Here is a 16242-nt window from a genome sequence, read left to right as displayed (position 1 = left end):
TACTGAACCAAGCAAAGAAAATCAATAAAGCTTTGAATGCATCTGCTTTTAATTGATTTGCGATCTTTCTAAGCAGTGCATTTCATAAGCTGACCTTCAGAACCATCATTAATGAATAACAATTAGTATAAATCTTGCTCAGTGCCTTTTTTTAAGCTAGCCGTGAGGGAAGATTTTCTCTCTGCATCATATTTAGTTAAAATTTTAACCTCTTTATAAACAATGAACTGACAAGTTCTCTGACACATAAGGCACTGTGAAAATCTTCACAACATTACAAGAATTTATCATGCATTATGAAGGCTGTCACAGAAAATCAAATCAGTTGAAGATCATCTACCAATAAGAAACGACATTAGAAATTCAGCATTAGTGATGGTGCAGATAAGTGAAGTTGGTCAGACAAATCACGACCTTTGGAAAAATCTTTGCAAAATTTGAATGGCTTTTTATTTGTTCATGGGCTGTGGGTGCCACCTCCTCGTCCAGTAATTATTGTCCATCCCTAATTGCTCAGAGAACAATTAAGAGTGAACCCACAGTTTTGTGGGTCTGGTGCCACATGTTAATGAGACCAAGTAAGGCTGGCAGATTTCCTTCACTAACAGACACTAGTGACAGTGATTACATGGTTTTCCACTTGCTGCATGATCATTATCACAATAGCGTTTTAACCAAATTCAAATTTTACCATCAGCCATGACGGGGGTTGAACTCAAGTCCTCAGAACATTAGCCTGCAATTCTGAATTATTAGTATAGTGACACTGTGCCACCACCTCCTCATTTAACATACATCTGTTTTTCAGTCAGTTAAACATAGAGTAGTACAGCACAGATGATGACCAGTTGGGCCGTTGAGTGCACCAGTTGAGTCCAATTAGGCATTTTCCCTCTTTCCCCATTTCAATATAATTTGATCCCCCTTATTCACGTCAAAAAAATTGCCGTTGAATCTGATTTTGTGTGACCTGACGCTGCATACCAAATCCGATTGAACTGATAAATTATGGTAAACCAATCTAGCCCAGAAAACAATGCTGTGTCTTGCCTTGAATCAATCCAACTACCCATCACTGCAGGTGAATTCCTTGTCGCTCAGTTCCTTTGCCAGGGTCACTCCCTTTCCTGAAAGATTGGACTAGAAATGGAAATGTCCTGATGAAGAGTCACTGGACTCAAAATGTTAACTCTGCTTTCCCCTCACAAAGACTGCCAGATCTGCTGAGTTTCACCAGCAATTTCGTTTTTGCTTTAGATCTCTAGCATCTAAGGTTCTTTGCTTTGTTATATAGGAATGTTCATTGTTTGAGCTGCCTTGATCTATGTTAGCAGAGTTCCTTCAAAATTGGGATAGGTAATCGTTTACATCCTCCACTTTGCTGAATTGAATATCTAATATTATCTAATATTTTCACTTTGTGCTCTAGAAAGTTGAAAACCTTTATGGTGGAATTATGAAATATTTTGGTTCGTACCAGTTTTCTGTCGTCATAGAGTCACATGGCACAGAAACAGACCCTTCAGTCCAACCAGTCCATGCTGAACATAGTCCCAAACTATACTCGTCCCACCTGCCCGCTCCTGACCCATGTCCCTCCAAACGTTTCTTATTCATGTACTTATGTAAGTGTCTTTTAAATGTAACTGTGCCTGCATCCACCACTTCCTCAGGAAGTTCGTTCAACACACAAACCACCCTCACGCCTTTTTAAAATGTTTCTCCTTCCATTTGCAACGTCAACTTCACTTTGTCATCTATTGGCAGCCTGTTTAACTCTTTCACAGGTGTGTGCATAGCCACAAGGCTTCACAGAGAGACCTCAATGTCAGATGATGGCTTACTCGTGCGTCGGATGACCTAATTCCATTCTGACTGGTTGGCTTGCACAAATTCAGCTAATCTGGAGTTACCAGTCCGAAACTTCAATTTATTGCAAAATTCCTTCTATTAGATTTTCTATTCTGCCAGCATGAGTGACTCTGTCACAACTGGAGTTTTGGGTTATCTGATTTTGAATCTTCGCAATTTGGCTATTTTTCAATGGGGGGAAAAAAAGGTGGTAAAGCATAATATTTCATTTGCAGCACTATATGAATTAAGAAATTTTCAAAATGTAACTGCTGCCTATGTGGCTGCTGTATAGAATGTGGCAGATGGACCCAGTTCAGCTGCCTTATGATAAGCCAACAATCAGGGCAATTAGAGCGGGCAGAATGACTGAGGTCTTAGTTTGCCTCCAGCTGAACTCGGTGCAGTTTTGTTTTAAACCTGTCTTGTAAAGCCCGAGGGAAGTGTAGATGCAATGTGGCAGTTTCTGGGGCTGAAAATTGAAGCAGACAAAATTAGGTCAAGAAGAGTTGTTGAGCAAATCCCTGAAAGAGCTTGTGCTACTTCCATCAGACTGGAAAAAAAAGAGTTGAAAGACAACAAGAGTAGTAATTGATTTAAATTAAATGCTATTCGTGAATGCACCTTACACTGTTCCATATTGGGAAGTGAATACACTATTGCTCAAATCTGTAAGATTTGTACTGCTGCTTGCTGTTCCCTTCAAGTTGATACTTGTTGCAGGCTAAACTTAGAGAAAGTGATGAGCAAAGGAAGAGACAGCAATCCAAATCCTGTTGCATGTCTCTGTACAGTTGTTCAAAGTGGGCATTGTCTTTCCCTTCTTGTTAAGGAATGAAATACAGTGCAGAAAGCTTATAAAGGGGGAAATTACTATAAATGTGGCAAGTGATAGTGCATCGCATTATAAAAAATCAATTAAAAATGTATGTACTTTTTGATAGCTGAAATAATAAACCTGTCAAGTTGCACAGTCAATTTGTTTTTAATTATTTTATCTTTCTTTTAAAGTATGCATTTAAAAAAGGTATTTACTTCCTTTAGAAATATCAGAAAATTCTAACACATACGTACAATATGCATGTAATGCCAGTTGTATATGTGTGTGCATATATTAATATATGTTTGCAAATGCTGACATAGTGGTAATGTCATTAGCGTAGTAATCCAGAATCCCAAAGTAATGTTCTAGAGACACTAGTTCAAATCCACCATGACAGTTGATGAAGTTTGATTTCATTGAAGACAAATTTAGAATTAAAATTGAGCTAAATGCTTATGAGTTACAACAAAAATTCAAAATGGAGATAAAATGTGTGTTTGATGGTGAAGCATGTCAATGGGAGGTTGAGTGCGAGGAAACTTGAGGAATACATGGCATCAGGATTGGCAGTCTAATCTCTTGCTTCCTTGCCAGGCTGATTTGTGCCGGGCCGAGATGGGAAGTTGTTATTCAGCAGTGCTGAAGACTGCTTTGAGTTGTGCTGGTCCCCATGCTTATTTATTTAGGTTTCTCCTGAATCAGATTCAAGTAAATACATAGTATCCCAATCATTTATTTTGATGATCTCTGATTGGATGGCTGTGTTGCTGAAAGATACTTTGGATGTGATTGCTGCAGTAGTTTAGCACCCACCACCTTTTCACAATGTTGTCCTGTTTGGGAGATCTGGAGCAGGCTCTGGGACGTGGTCTCCTTTTCTTTACTGAACTGGTAGGTTTGGGATATCAGATGGGAAGTGACTTAGGAAAGGTTAGTGGCAGCTTCTGAACTGCAGATGTGTTTTTCTAAGCAATGTTTATGTTGCTTCCTTCAAGCTGCAATATGTACCTTTTTGCATTGATTTGCATCCTTGTTTTGTTAGTAGATTAGGGAAGTAGCATAAGTAAGGAGAAAGATGGACAGATTTTCTGACACTTCCTCCTCCCATTCCCTTGCCAATGACCCCACCCCAATCATCAAACCATCATCTCCCAGACCATCAATAACCTCATCGCTTTGGGAGATCTCTCATCTACAGCCACCAACTTGATAGTTCCTGAACCCCACACTGCTTGTTTCTGTTTCCTACCCAAAATCCACAAACCTGACTGCCCTGGTCAACCCATTGTCTCTGCCTGCTCCTGCCTCGACCCCATTTTATTCCCTCAGTCCAGGAGCTCCCCACCTACCTTCAAGACACTACCCATATCCTCCACCTTTTCCAAGGCTTCCAATTTCCTGGCCCCTAACACTTCATCTTCACTGTGGACATTCTCTGTCTCTGTACATCTGTATTCCCCATGAGGGGGGCCGAAAAGCTCTCTGTTTCTTCTCTCCGACAGGCCTAACCAATTCCCCTTAACCGACACATTCATCTGCTTGTTGGAAGTTGTCCTCACCTTCAACAAGTTTTCCTTTAACTCCTCCCACTTCCTACAAACTAAATGGGTGACTATGAACACCCACATGGGTCCGAGCTTTGCCTGCCTTTTTGTAGGGTATGTGGAACAGTCCCTCTTCCGCAGTTACACTGGCACCATCCCTCACCACTTCTTCCACTACATTGATGAATGTATTGGTGCTGCCTCGTGCTCCCATGAGGAGCTCAGACAGTACATCCACTTCACCAACACCTTTCACCTCGATTTCAAATGTGCCTGGACCATCTCTGACACTTCCCTCCCCATCCTGGACCCCTCTGTCTCCATCTCCGGCAACTGCCTCAACACCAACATAGATTTCAAACCCACTGACTCCCACAGCTACCTTGACTACACCTCCTCTTACCCACCCTCTTGCGAAAATGCAATCTCTTTCTCCCAGTTCCTCCGCCTCCGCCGCATCTGCTCCCAAGATGAAGCATTGCACTTCAGAATATCCCAGATGTCATCCTACTTCAAAGACAGTAATTTCCTCTCTCCTGTGATTCATAATGCCCTCAACTGCATCTCCCACATTTCCCACACTTCTTCCCTCAAACCCCATTTCCCCCCCCCTCCCCTGACAGAAGGATAGAGACCCCGTGGTCCTCACATACTACCCCAACACACTCTGAATCTAATGCATCATCCTCTGCTACTTCACCAACTGCAAACAGGCCCCACCAGCAAAGAGATATTTCCCTCCCCTCTATATGCTTTCCGTACGAACTACTGTCTCTGCGACTTGCTTGTCCACTCCACACACCCCACTAACTCCACCATTTGCTGCCACGATTCTGTGCAACTGCAGAAAGTGCTCCACTTGCCTCTACATCTCCTCTCTCACCTCTATCCAAGGCCCAAAACAATCATTCTGACAGAAATTCACCAGTATTTCTTCCAACCTGGTCTACTGAATCCGATGCTCCTGATGTAGAGGAGACCACACCAGAGAGACCAAGCGCAGACTCGCTGACTGATTCACAGAGCATCTGCGCTGTGTACGCTCCGATCACATCACCATCTGGTTGCCAGCCATTTCAACTCCCCTTCCTAGTCCCTTAGTGACATGTCCATCTGGGCATCCTCCGATGTCACAATAAAGCCACACGAAAATTGGAGGAACAACACCTTATATTCCACCTTGGGAGCTTACAGCCCAATGGCCTCAACGTAGAATTCACTTGCTTCAAAATCTACCCACTGCTGGTATCATCCTATGTCCAGCCCTCCCTGTGTTTCCCCCCTCCTTGACTTGATACAACCTGCCTAACTTCCTCCTTACCTGTCTGTGCCACCCTTCCCATTGACCAATCACCACAACCCCACACCTGCCTTCGCCCAGCCCTGCCCCACACCCTCTATTTATATCTGAGCTTCCTTCCCCCTCCCCAGTCCTGATAAAGGTTCCTGATCCAAAATGTTGACTTTTCAGTTCCTCTGATGCTGCCTGACCTGTGTGTTCCTCCGGCTCCACACTGTATTGACACTAGGAATCACATCAGCACTTTTTTTTTGTAGGAGAATATATATTTGATGACACTCAGTTTTCAAGCAAAAGCACAAAGTTGCAGTATTCATTCATGTTTCCCCCTTTAATGTGAATTCGGAAAGTGTCACAGATCACGTGGTGTAAATGTACCATCCGTACCTCCGCGCCAGAGGCTCCAGGTTCAAGTGCCACTTGAGGACCATGAAAGATGCATTTATAATGTGCCAAAACATGTTGGTTATCAGTCAATAAGTCCACCTCGTCTATCTGATGGCAGGCAGTAGCAATGGAAGAGTTTCATTATCAACTATACTGAAGATTGCAAGTACAAATCACTGTAGTACCTCATGGAGCATAATTATGGACCAAAATGATGCAATGAAAGTCCATGGTTGCCAGTACCCTCTTAGGGCATGGTACATAATGAGACAGAGAATGGTGTCAAAATGCTAATGGACTGCAATATCCGAGATGGTATTTGCAAATATATGTCACCTAGAGGCTACCTTACCAAGCAGTTCCTGACCACCATCAGAAAATAGTATCTTTAGAAATTATACTGATCTATGTTTTATCTATGGTGCATCACATGGTGTAACATAATGTGTTGCTATGAGTGAAATTTTTTAGTGCAACTCAAGGCATCACAAATTATATTAAATGGTGTGTGCTTTTAATTTAAAAGATATTTTCCCGCATCAACTTAGATCTGATGATAAATACACATTCAGTTGGAGCCCCGAGGAGTCACATTGTGATTACATTAAAGTAAACAAATGGTACACTTCTGCTAACACAGATTATGTCACAAAATGTAAAATGTACTTATTTAGTGAAATCACAAAGTGGACTCACCAACCAATTGGCATTCTCTTGGAATATCTCCTTTGTTTTTGAATCAGCTGATTTTAAGGCTTTTTTTAAAATGTTGCTGGAGAGTTGCATTTTAATAAGTACAAATAAGCATGCAAATCCAGTGATCAGTCTTTGGGTAAACACAGCACCTACTCATTGTAAGTTGTGTTGAATATGAAAGTAGGTTGTTTATTTCATTGGCTGTGACTTCTTCAGTATTTTTAGGTACCAGTCTTCTCTCAGTGGGAGCATATGTGCCTGTGTGTTGGAATGCCACGTGATTGTGTCACATTCTACGTACATGACCAAAATCCCTCAGATACCTTGAGCAAGCGTTCTCATAGTGAAGGTCAGACACATTGTGAGCTGAAATTTTGGGATCTCAAAACTTGGAAACCGCAATGGTTGCTATGGAGTTTCAACTAATTTACTGCAACTATTATCCCTTAACAGACTCCTGCTCTCGCAGCCCACCCCCAAACCAACCCTCACAGTTTTACTGAGGCGTTCCAGCAATTTTTGGAAAACACTGTGTTAGTGTAGTACTGCACTGTTTGAAGCCTGGTCTTTCAGATGAAAGGATCATATCAATCTCTCACATAAGTATGACAGATCCCATGTGATTATTCAGAGCAAAGAGGGAAGTTTTACTGGTATGAGTGATAATGGGAACTGCAGATGCTGGAGAATCCAAGATAATGAAATGTGAGGCTGGATGAACACAGCAGGCCCAGCAGCATCTCAGGAGCACAAAAGCTGACGTTTTGGGCCGAGACCCTTCATCAGAGAGGGGGATGGGGTGAGGGTTGTGGAATAAATAGGGAGAGAGGGGGAGGCGGATCGAAGATGGGGAGAAAAGAAGATAGGTGGAGAGGAGAGTATAGGTGGGGTGGTAGGGAGGGGATAGGTCAGTCCAGGGAAGACGGACAGGTCAAGGAGGTGGGATGAGGTTAGTAGGTCGGAGATGGAGGTGCGGCTTGGGGTGGGAGGAAGGGATGGGTGAGAGGAAGAACAGGTTAGGGAGGCAGAGACAGGTTGGACTGGTTTTGGGATGCAATGGGTGGAGGGGAAGAGCTGGGCTGGTTTTGGGATGCGGTGGGGGAAGGGGAGATTTTGAAGCTGGTGAAGTCCACATTGATACCATTGGGCTGCAGGGTTCCCAAGCGGAATATGAGTTGCTGTTCCTGCAACCTTCGGGTGGCATCATTGTGGCACTGCAGGAGGCCCATGATGGACATGTCATCTATAGAATGGGAGGGGGAGTGGAAATGGTTTGCGACTGGGAGGCGCAGTTGTTTATTGCGAACCGAGTGGAGGTGTTCTGCAAAGCGTCCCCAAGCCTCCGCTTGGTTTCCCCAATGTAGAGGAAGCCACACTGGGTACAGTGGATACAGTATACCACATTGGCAGATGTGCAGCTGAATCTCTGCTTAATATGGAAAGTCATCTTAGGGCCTGGGATAGGGGTGAGGGAGGAGGTGTGGGGGCAAGTGTAGCATTTCCTGCGGTTGCAGGGGAAGGTGCCGGGTGTGGTGGGGTTGGAGTGCAGTGTGGAGCGAACGAGGGAGTCACGGAGGGAGTGGTCTCTCCGGAATGCAGACAAGGGTGGGGATGGAAAAATGTCTTGGGTGGTGGGGTCGGATTGTAGATGGCGGAAGTGTCGGAGGCTGATGCGTTGTATCCGGAGGTTGGTGGGGTGGTGTGTGAGAATGAGGGGGATCCTCTTTGGGCAGTTGTGGCGGGGGCGGGGTGTGAGGGATGTGTTGCGGGAAATGCGGGAGACGCGGTCAAGGGCATTCTCGACCACTGTGGGGGGGAAAGTTGCGGTCCTTAAAGAACTTGGACATCTGGGACGTGCGGGAGTGGAATGCCTCATCGTGGGAGCAGATGCGGCGGAGGCGGAGGAATTGGGAATAGGGGATGGAATTTTTGCAGGAGGGTGGGTGGGAGGAGGTGTATTCTAGGTAGCTGTGGGAGTTGGTGGGCTTGAAATGGACATCAGTTACAAGCTGGTTGCCTGAGATGGAGACAGAGAGATCCAGGAAGGTGAGGGATGTGCTGGAGATGGCCCAGGTGAACTGAAGGTTGGGGTGGAAGGTGTTGGTGAAGTGGATGAACTGTTCGAGCTCCTCTGGGGAGCAAGCGGCGGCGCCGATACAGTCATCAATGTAACGGAGGAAGAGGTGGGGTTTGGGGCCTGAGTAGGTGAGGAAGAGGGACTGTTCCACGTAACCTACAAAGAGGCAGGCATAGCTGGGGCCCATGCGGGTGCCCATGGCCACCCCTTAGTCTGTAGGAAGTGGGAGGAATCGAAAGAGAAGTTGTTGAGGGTGTGGACGAGTTCGGCTAGGCGGATGAGGGTGTCGGTGGAGGGGGACTGGTCGGGCCTGCCGGACAGGAAGAAGCGGAGGGCCTTGAGGCCATCTGTATGCGGAATGCAGGTGTATAGCGTCTGGACGTCCATGGTGAAAATGAGGTGTTGGGGGCCAGGGAATTGGAAGTCCTGGAGGAGGTGGAGGGCGTCGTTGGTGTCACGGACGTAGGTAGGGAGTTCCTGGACCAAAGGGGAGAAAATGGAGTCCAGATAGGTGGAGATGAGTTCAGTGGGGCAGGAACAGGCTGAGACGATGGGTCGACCAGGGCAGGCAGGTTTGTGGATTTTGGGCAGGAGATAGAAACGGGCCGTGCGGGGTTGGGGAACGATGAGTTTGGAGGGTGTGGGTGGGAGGTCCCCTGAGGTGATGAGGTCATGAATGGTGTTTGAGATGATGGTTTGGTGCGCGGGTGTGGGGTCACACTGGTTTTACTGGTATGCTAGCAACGATGCCTCTGCTGATGTTACTCAGGCATACTATTTGGTCACTAATTCATTGCTGTTAGAGAAACAAATTTACGATTGCTGTTCCCCCACTGCTATTCCCTCCCTTCCCATGTTTTGAAAGTACTACTTTGGTTGCAAAGTCATTTAGAAACCACTTCAGGAATTGGAAGAAGCTTTGGAACTTTCACTCAGAAGTGGATAGATAAAGTGCCTTGCTTTGGGACCTAACCACTTACCTAAGAGAGAGGTGGACCTGTGAAGAAACTGCATCTTCCAATTTGCACATGCAGAATTTGAGAAAAGAATTTTAAAATGTACCATCACAGGAAGCGTAATCTATTTGCTTGGCAAGTAACAACGATCAAGGATTGTGTGCACTGTGTTGGAATTTAGAAAAACAGTTTTCAAAATAAACCTTTAGTAGCTACCTTTTAGTTATCGATAGTAACAAAGTGAAAATAAATTACTGGTGACTCGGTTATGTATCCTAATTCTAATTGGCAGGGCTTATTGGACCACTGAGGCTTAAATTAATGCAGTACCTGGTAGTGAAAAGTAATATTCAATTCAGTAACTAAATAATACACTAATTACTTAATTAGACAAAATAAGGATGGTAGTGTATGTGATGTATTGTGATTATAGGACGTGGAACGTATAAATGTTGGCGTGATCCAGGACAAGCATGCCTGTAGTACGTGTGGCTCCATTCCATTGATCTGGAGACTGAGCCACAGACACCGTGACTCATCAGGGAGGGGAAGTCAAGTAGACTTCTTGGTGGAGGTCAATCATCTGAGCAAGGGAGTTCTTCAGGGGTCTGTCTAGGCTCAACCATCTTCTGCTGCTTCATCAATGACCATTCCTCCATCATGGTGTCAGAAATGGGGATGTTTGCTGCTATTTTCACAACGTTCAATACCATTTGTGACACCTCAGCTATTGAAACACTTCATGTTTAAATGCAGCAAGTGCTGGAGAACATCCACGCCCGGGATGATATGATGCAAGGAACATTTATGCTACATAAATGATAAGCAATGCCCATCTTCAACAAGAGATAATCAAACCATCATCCCCTGATGTTCAATGGCATTATTATCACTGAAAACCCTGCTATTAACATCCGGGCTGTCAGATATAAACTATGACTGCAAGAACTGTTCAAGAGCGGGGGATTCTGTGGTAAGTAATTTGCCTCTTACTGTCCACTGTCTACAAGGCAAAGGGCAGGCATTTGTGGAATATTTTCCACCTTTTTGGTTGAGTGCAGCTCCAACAAAACTCAAGAGGTTTGACACTATTCAGGACAAAGCAGTCTGCTAGATTGGCATCACAGCCACCAGCTTCAACATACAATCCCTTTACCACCAACACATACTGGCAAGCAGTGTGTACCATCCAGAAGATGGACTACAGTAACTTGCCAATATTCTCATGCCAGAAGCTTCCAAGCCTATGATTTCTTTCACTGGGAAGAACAAGGGTAGTAGATGCATCGGAATAAGTTCCCCTTCTAACCAGAAATCATCCTGACTTGGATCTATATTTTTGCTTCTTTGCTATGTCAGTTCAAAATCCTGGAAATCTCTGATTGAGAGGACTCTGGTGTACCTACAGTCAAAACTTCTGTTGTTTAGAGGGCAGCAAACCAAGTAATTAGGAATGGATATTAAATGCTGGCCTCGCCAGTAATGCCCACTGCCCATAAACAAAGTTTAAAAACTAAGTGTCCGGAATGTCACATGCATAAACCGCCCAAGTGGGATGATTGCCAATATAGGGAGCGCAACTTTGGAAGCGTGGGAAATTTTAGAAGTGTCTGCAAAACAGATTAAACCAAGTAAACAGGGAAAGTCTCTGAAACAGAAAGTTGTACAAAAAGTGAACACACCAAAAACCCAGAAGAAACTAACAATTCTGGGCAAAGTCAACAATTCTGAGAATGAGCATGGAAGTATCAAATGTAAGTGAATGGACATACGAGGGAGTGGAAACTGAGGAGAATATCTCCGTGTTATTAGGTCACCTTTAAATGATCAAAGAATCCCTACAGCATGGAAGCAGGCCATTCCACACCCACTCTCTGAAGAACATCCCACCTAGACCCACCCCCTACCGTATGATCAAGCATGGCCAATCCACCTAAGCTGCACATCTTTAGACAGTGGGAGGAAACCGGAGCACCTGGAGGAAACCCACGCAGACATGGGGAGAACGTGTAAACACCACACAGACAGTCGCCCGAGGCTGGAATTGAGCCCCAGTCCCTGGCGCTGTGAGACAGCAATGTTAACCACTGAAATTAAATTGAAACAATCTCAATTAAACTACAGGGACCTGGACTAACATCTTTCAGAGTGCAAAAGTAACTCTTGGCAAAAGTCATGTTGTAGGGGGAAAAAAAATCACAATTTCTTTTTTATCATCAGAACCAAGGTTGTTCCTTATTAAGCAGGAATGTATGTTTAAAGCTGGATTTCATTGTGAATTTGATGAGATTCTAGAAATATATCATGAAGCTGAATTAGAAATAAACTGCCAAGATTGCTCATAGCTTTGAGAGAATTGTCAGAGTACCACGTTGCCTCAGAAATCATGGAAAGTCGGTTAGCTTGTACACACCCATTAAAATGTACTTACGTGCCTGAATTACTTTGTATTCTGATTTGTGTTTGCGTATATTTGTTTAAGCTTTGCTTTTACAGTTTCATTGGAGTTTGTCGTGCAAGTTTGGTAGACTTGAAATTGCAACACAGTGTTTGAATGAATGTTTTCATTTTGGTTGACAAAGGTTGATGGCATATAGTTCAGTGAATCAACTAGAGAGTCTGTCCTTTAGCTTAGGTTTTACACAGAATATTTTCTTAAGTTCAGTAACTTAGTCAATCCCCAAACAGACCTTGCACACCTTTGAATTCAGGATATATTTCATCCTGCCCAGTAAGGCCACGGGACTCAATCAGAGAACTCTTGCTTTGTATTGCAGTGTGTTGCCACATGATTTTCCAGTCCTTAGAAAGTGAATAGTCTCCTAATACTCCTATATCTTATGGTTTTATACTCAAGGCTGAGATGGATAAACCTTTAATCAATTGAGGGTCATGGGAAAAGGCACAGAAGTGGAGTTAACACAATGTGGAGCTGGATGAACACTGCAGGCAGGCAGCATCAGAGGAACAGGAAAGTTGACATTTTGGATTGGAACCCTTCAGAAATGTGGAGCGGGGAAGGGAGCTCCAAAATAGATAGAGAGAGAAGGGGTGGGGCTGGAGACAGTAGGTGGGATGGTGATTTGTGAATGCAGGTAGGAAGTGGTTTGGATTGGTCAGTGAAGTGGGAGGGGCGGATAAGTGAGAGAGAGAAGATGGACAGGTTGTGTCAAGTCAAGGAGGTGGGGATGAGATGGAAGATTGGATATAGAATTCACCAGCTTTAAAATCTCCCCACCCCTGGCCTCATCCCATGTTTAGGCCATGCGTAGGCTCCCAAGGCAGATTATGAGGTGCTGCTCCTTCAATTTGCAGATGGTGTCATTGTGACACTGGAGGAGGCCCAGGATGGAAATGTCACCCAGGCAGTGAGAGTGGGAGGGGGAGTTAAGATGGTTCGCAACTGGACGGTGTTGTTGTTTGTTGCATACAGAATGCAGAGGCTCTACAAAATGGCCTCTGACTGTCTACTGCATCTGCTGCTCCCAATGTGCCTCCTCTATATTGATGAGCCCAAGTGGAGGCTTGGAGACTGCTTTGCTTTGTATAGCATCTGTGCTCTGCACGAGACAACACCTTCCAGTTATGAACCATTTTAACTCCCCTCTCCCATTCCCTAAGTGACATGTCCATCCTGGGCCGCCTCCAATGTCACAATGACACCACCCGTGAACTGGAGGAGCTGCACCTCATTCTGCTCAGGAGCCCACAGCCCGATGGCCTAAACATGGAATTCACCAGCTTTAAAATCTCCCCATCCCAGCCTCCCACTTCCAACTATCCCTCTCGTCCCTGCCTCCTTGACTTGACACAACCTGTCCATCTTTGCTCTCACCTATCCGTTCCTGCCACCTCACTGACCAATCCATACCACTCGTGACCTGCAGTCACCTATCACCATCCCACTCACCTTCCCCAGCCCAAACCCACCTCTCTCTATTTATTTCTGAGCTCCCTTCCGCCTCCCCATTTCTGAGAAGGGTCATGACCCGAAGCATCAACTTTTCTGCTGTTCTGATCCTGCTTGGCCTGCTGTGTTCCTTCACCTTCACAGTTTGTCATCTCTGATTCCAGCATCTACAGTTCTTGCTAGCTCAGAGAAGTGGAGTTGAGAGTTTTCCGATCTGTGGTGATCTGATTGAATAGTGAGGCAGACTCTAGGTATTGAATGGCTTATTTTTGCTCCTCAGTCTTGAGGCCTTATCTTAATGGAAGTGTAATATTGCACATGTGAGGAATAACTGGATGACCTATCTCGGACTAAATATTCACATACCATTTATTTTTGTGATGCCTTATAATATTACCAAATATCGGTACAAAGCAAAAACTGGGTAATGCATTGGATTATATTGAAATTTAAGCCGTAGGTAGCAGCACTGTAGTGATGTGAGTAAACTCTTAAATGTCAATTATAGCTTCTTTTACAGTAGTCACAGGTTGCCACACATCAGTGAAGATACATTCATTATAAAATTCTAAATGCGTTTATGACTTTGATACAGATAATGAACAGAGAAACTTTTGACTCAGTTTCCATGTTTTGTTTTTGGAATATTCGTCAGAGTATAATTTTGTTTCATCTTTTGTGATGTGGAATTTATTGATCTTTTACAGAGGTTGAAAGATGAGATAGCAGAGGTTACGAATGAGATTGAAAACCTGGGTTCCACTGAAGAGCGGTAAGGACTCATTTCTGTCATTTATTTTATGCATGTTACCTTCTTATGCTTTGTGAAGGTATTACCTCCATGTAACATTGTTCAGTCGTGTCTTGACTAGACTTGGGGACGAGGGACGGTGGTGCGCTGGGTTTGGAAGGTACAGTTTACAACAGCCAATTAGTTACATTTATAATTTATAATCCTGAACACACGCACAAGCAAATTCAGGAACTGGCAAATTCTTTCTGGCTGTTATCAGACTGTTGAATGGACTCTAGCCTCCAATAATGTAACCTGTACGCCTCTAAATCTTTTTGACCTTTGCTTGCTGGGATCTGCCTGTATCATTCGTAAGCAAAGCTTTTCACTATATTTCGGTACATGTGACACATCAGTAAAAAAAAAATTTCAAACGTTACATGGACCTGCAATTTCTTTGAAACTGCATCTACCTACTGTCAAAACATTGTGGAAAGTGTAGCATTAAGAAAAGCTTACACATATAAATGAGTTGTGTGTAAGCAAGTGTTAGGTCACAATGCTGTAATCATTATGCCATGGACAAGTATCATGGAACAAATGTTTAATTCTGGTGTTAATTTCTTTTGTTAATTCATTTAAGCCATGGCAGCAAAATGGGAGCAGCTCTTAAAAAAAAAAAAAATCCTGACCTCTCCTGTTCTTCTGTTGCCTGAGATTGCTGTTAGGCAGCAGCCAATTGTCCATTCTAGATCAATGAGAGTTACAGGGCTGAAAGTGACTTGGGTCTATCAGAAAACACAAAGAAAGATCCGTAAACTTTGGAAGAGCTTCTTTACTTTCTCAGATTCTGCTACAGCTTCCCAGCATATGCAGCCCCTCTCTGGCGCGTGCATAACCAGTTTACTTGTCCAAACAAATTTCTCAACTGATCTGTTTCATCTTTGGTTGTACAGACTTATTTTTGTGTGGATCTAGCTTGTCTAATTGGGCTCTTATGAACATTCTCCAGGTAAGACTGTTGTTTCAGGGTAATTGCCAACTTAGCCTGTTTAATATGGGAACATCGGAACTGGAGTAGGTCATTCATCCTCTGAACCTGTTCCATAATTCAGTGAGATCGTGGCTGATATACCAGCCTTTGGCCTATATCCCTGAATGCATTTGCTTAACAAAAATTTATCGCTCTCAAATTTAAACTGAACAAATTCTCTGATGAAGGGTCTAGGCCTGAAACGTCAGCTTTTGTGCTCCCGAGATGCTGCTTGGCCTGCTGTGTTCATCCAGCTTCACACTTTGTTATCTTGGATTCTCCAGCATCTGCAGTTCCCATTATCTCTCCTACATCCATTGCCATTTGTAGAAGAGAATTCCAAACATCTAGCACCCTTTGAGTTTAGAAGTGTTTACGAGCATCTGTGCTGAATGATCAAGCCTTATTTTTAGCCTATTTCTCCTAGTTCTAGAATCTCTAACCAATGGAAATAGTTTATATTTATCTACCTTGTCTTTCCCTGTTGACGTCTTAAAGACCTCAAGCTGGTCACCTTTTGATTTTCTAAAATCCAGAGAAAACAGGCCTAATTTGTATAGTCTGTCTTCATAATTTTCTGTACCAGTTCATTACATTCTAATGACGTGCACCTGAACTCCAAGTTTCTTTAGATTTCGTAAAATTAATTTTGTGGGTTATAGGTATTGCTGGCTGGCTAGCATTTCTTGCCCATCCCTAGTTGCCCTATTGCATTTAACTTCATATCATTCATAAATTACCCTGAACTGTACTTTCTCCGTCCAAAAGTGTCAGGTAATTCGCAACTTAGTCTGTTTAATATGGGAACATAGGAACTAGAGTAGGTTATTCATCCTCTGAACCTGTTCCATCATTCGGTGAGATCATGGCTGGTCTGTGGCCTAACTCTGTGTACCAGCCTTTCGCCTATATCCCTGAATACACCTCATACT

The 16242-nt window shown here is 43.8% G+C and overlaps 1 protein-coding gene across 5 annotated transcripts in view; it reads left to right on the top strand.

Annotated features, from left to right (window-relative positions):
- Window positions 1-16242, top strand: part of cyth1b (cytohesin 1b) — a 227477-nt gene that overhangs the window by 151572 nt on the left and 59663 nt on the right. For all 5 annotated transcript variants that reach the window (XM_048555045.2, XM_048555042.2, XM_048555044.2 and 2 more), the window contains exon 3: window positions 14252-14316. In XM_048555045.2, the coding sequence (XP_048411002.1) occupies window positions 14252-14316 (65 nt within the window). The remainder of the gene's footprint in view (window positions 1-14251; window positions 14317-16242) is intronic.

Source organism: Stegostoma tigrinum, chromosome 22, assembly GCF_030684315.1.
Source record: "Stegostoma tigrinum isolate sSteTig4 chromosome 22, sSteTig4.hap1, whole genome shotgun sequence".
NCBI lineage: Eukaryota > Metazoa > Chordata > Chondrichthyes > Orectolobiformes > Stegostomatidae > Stegostoma > Stegostoma tigrinum.
This window is presented reverse-complemented; position numbering and strand designations above follow the sequence as displayed.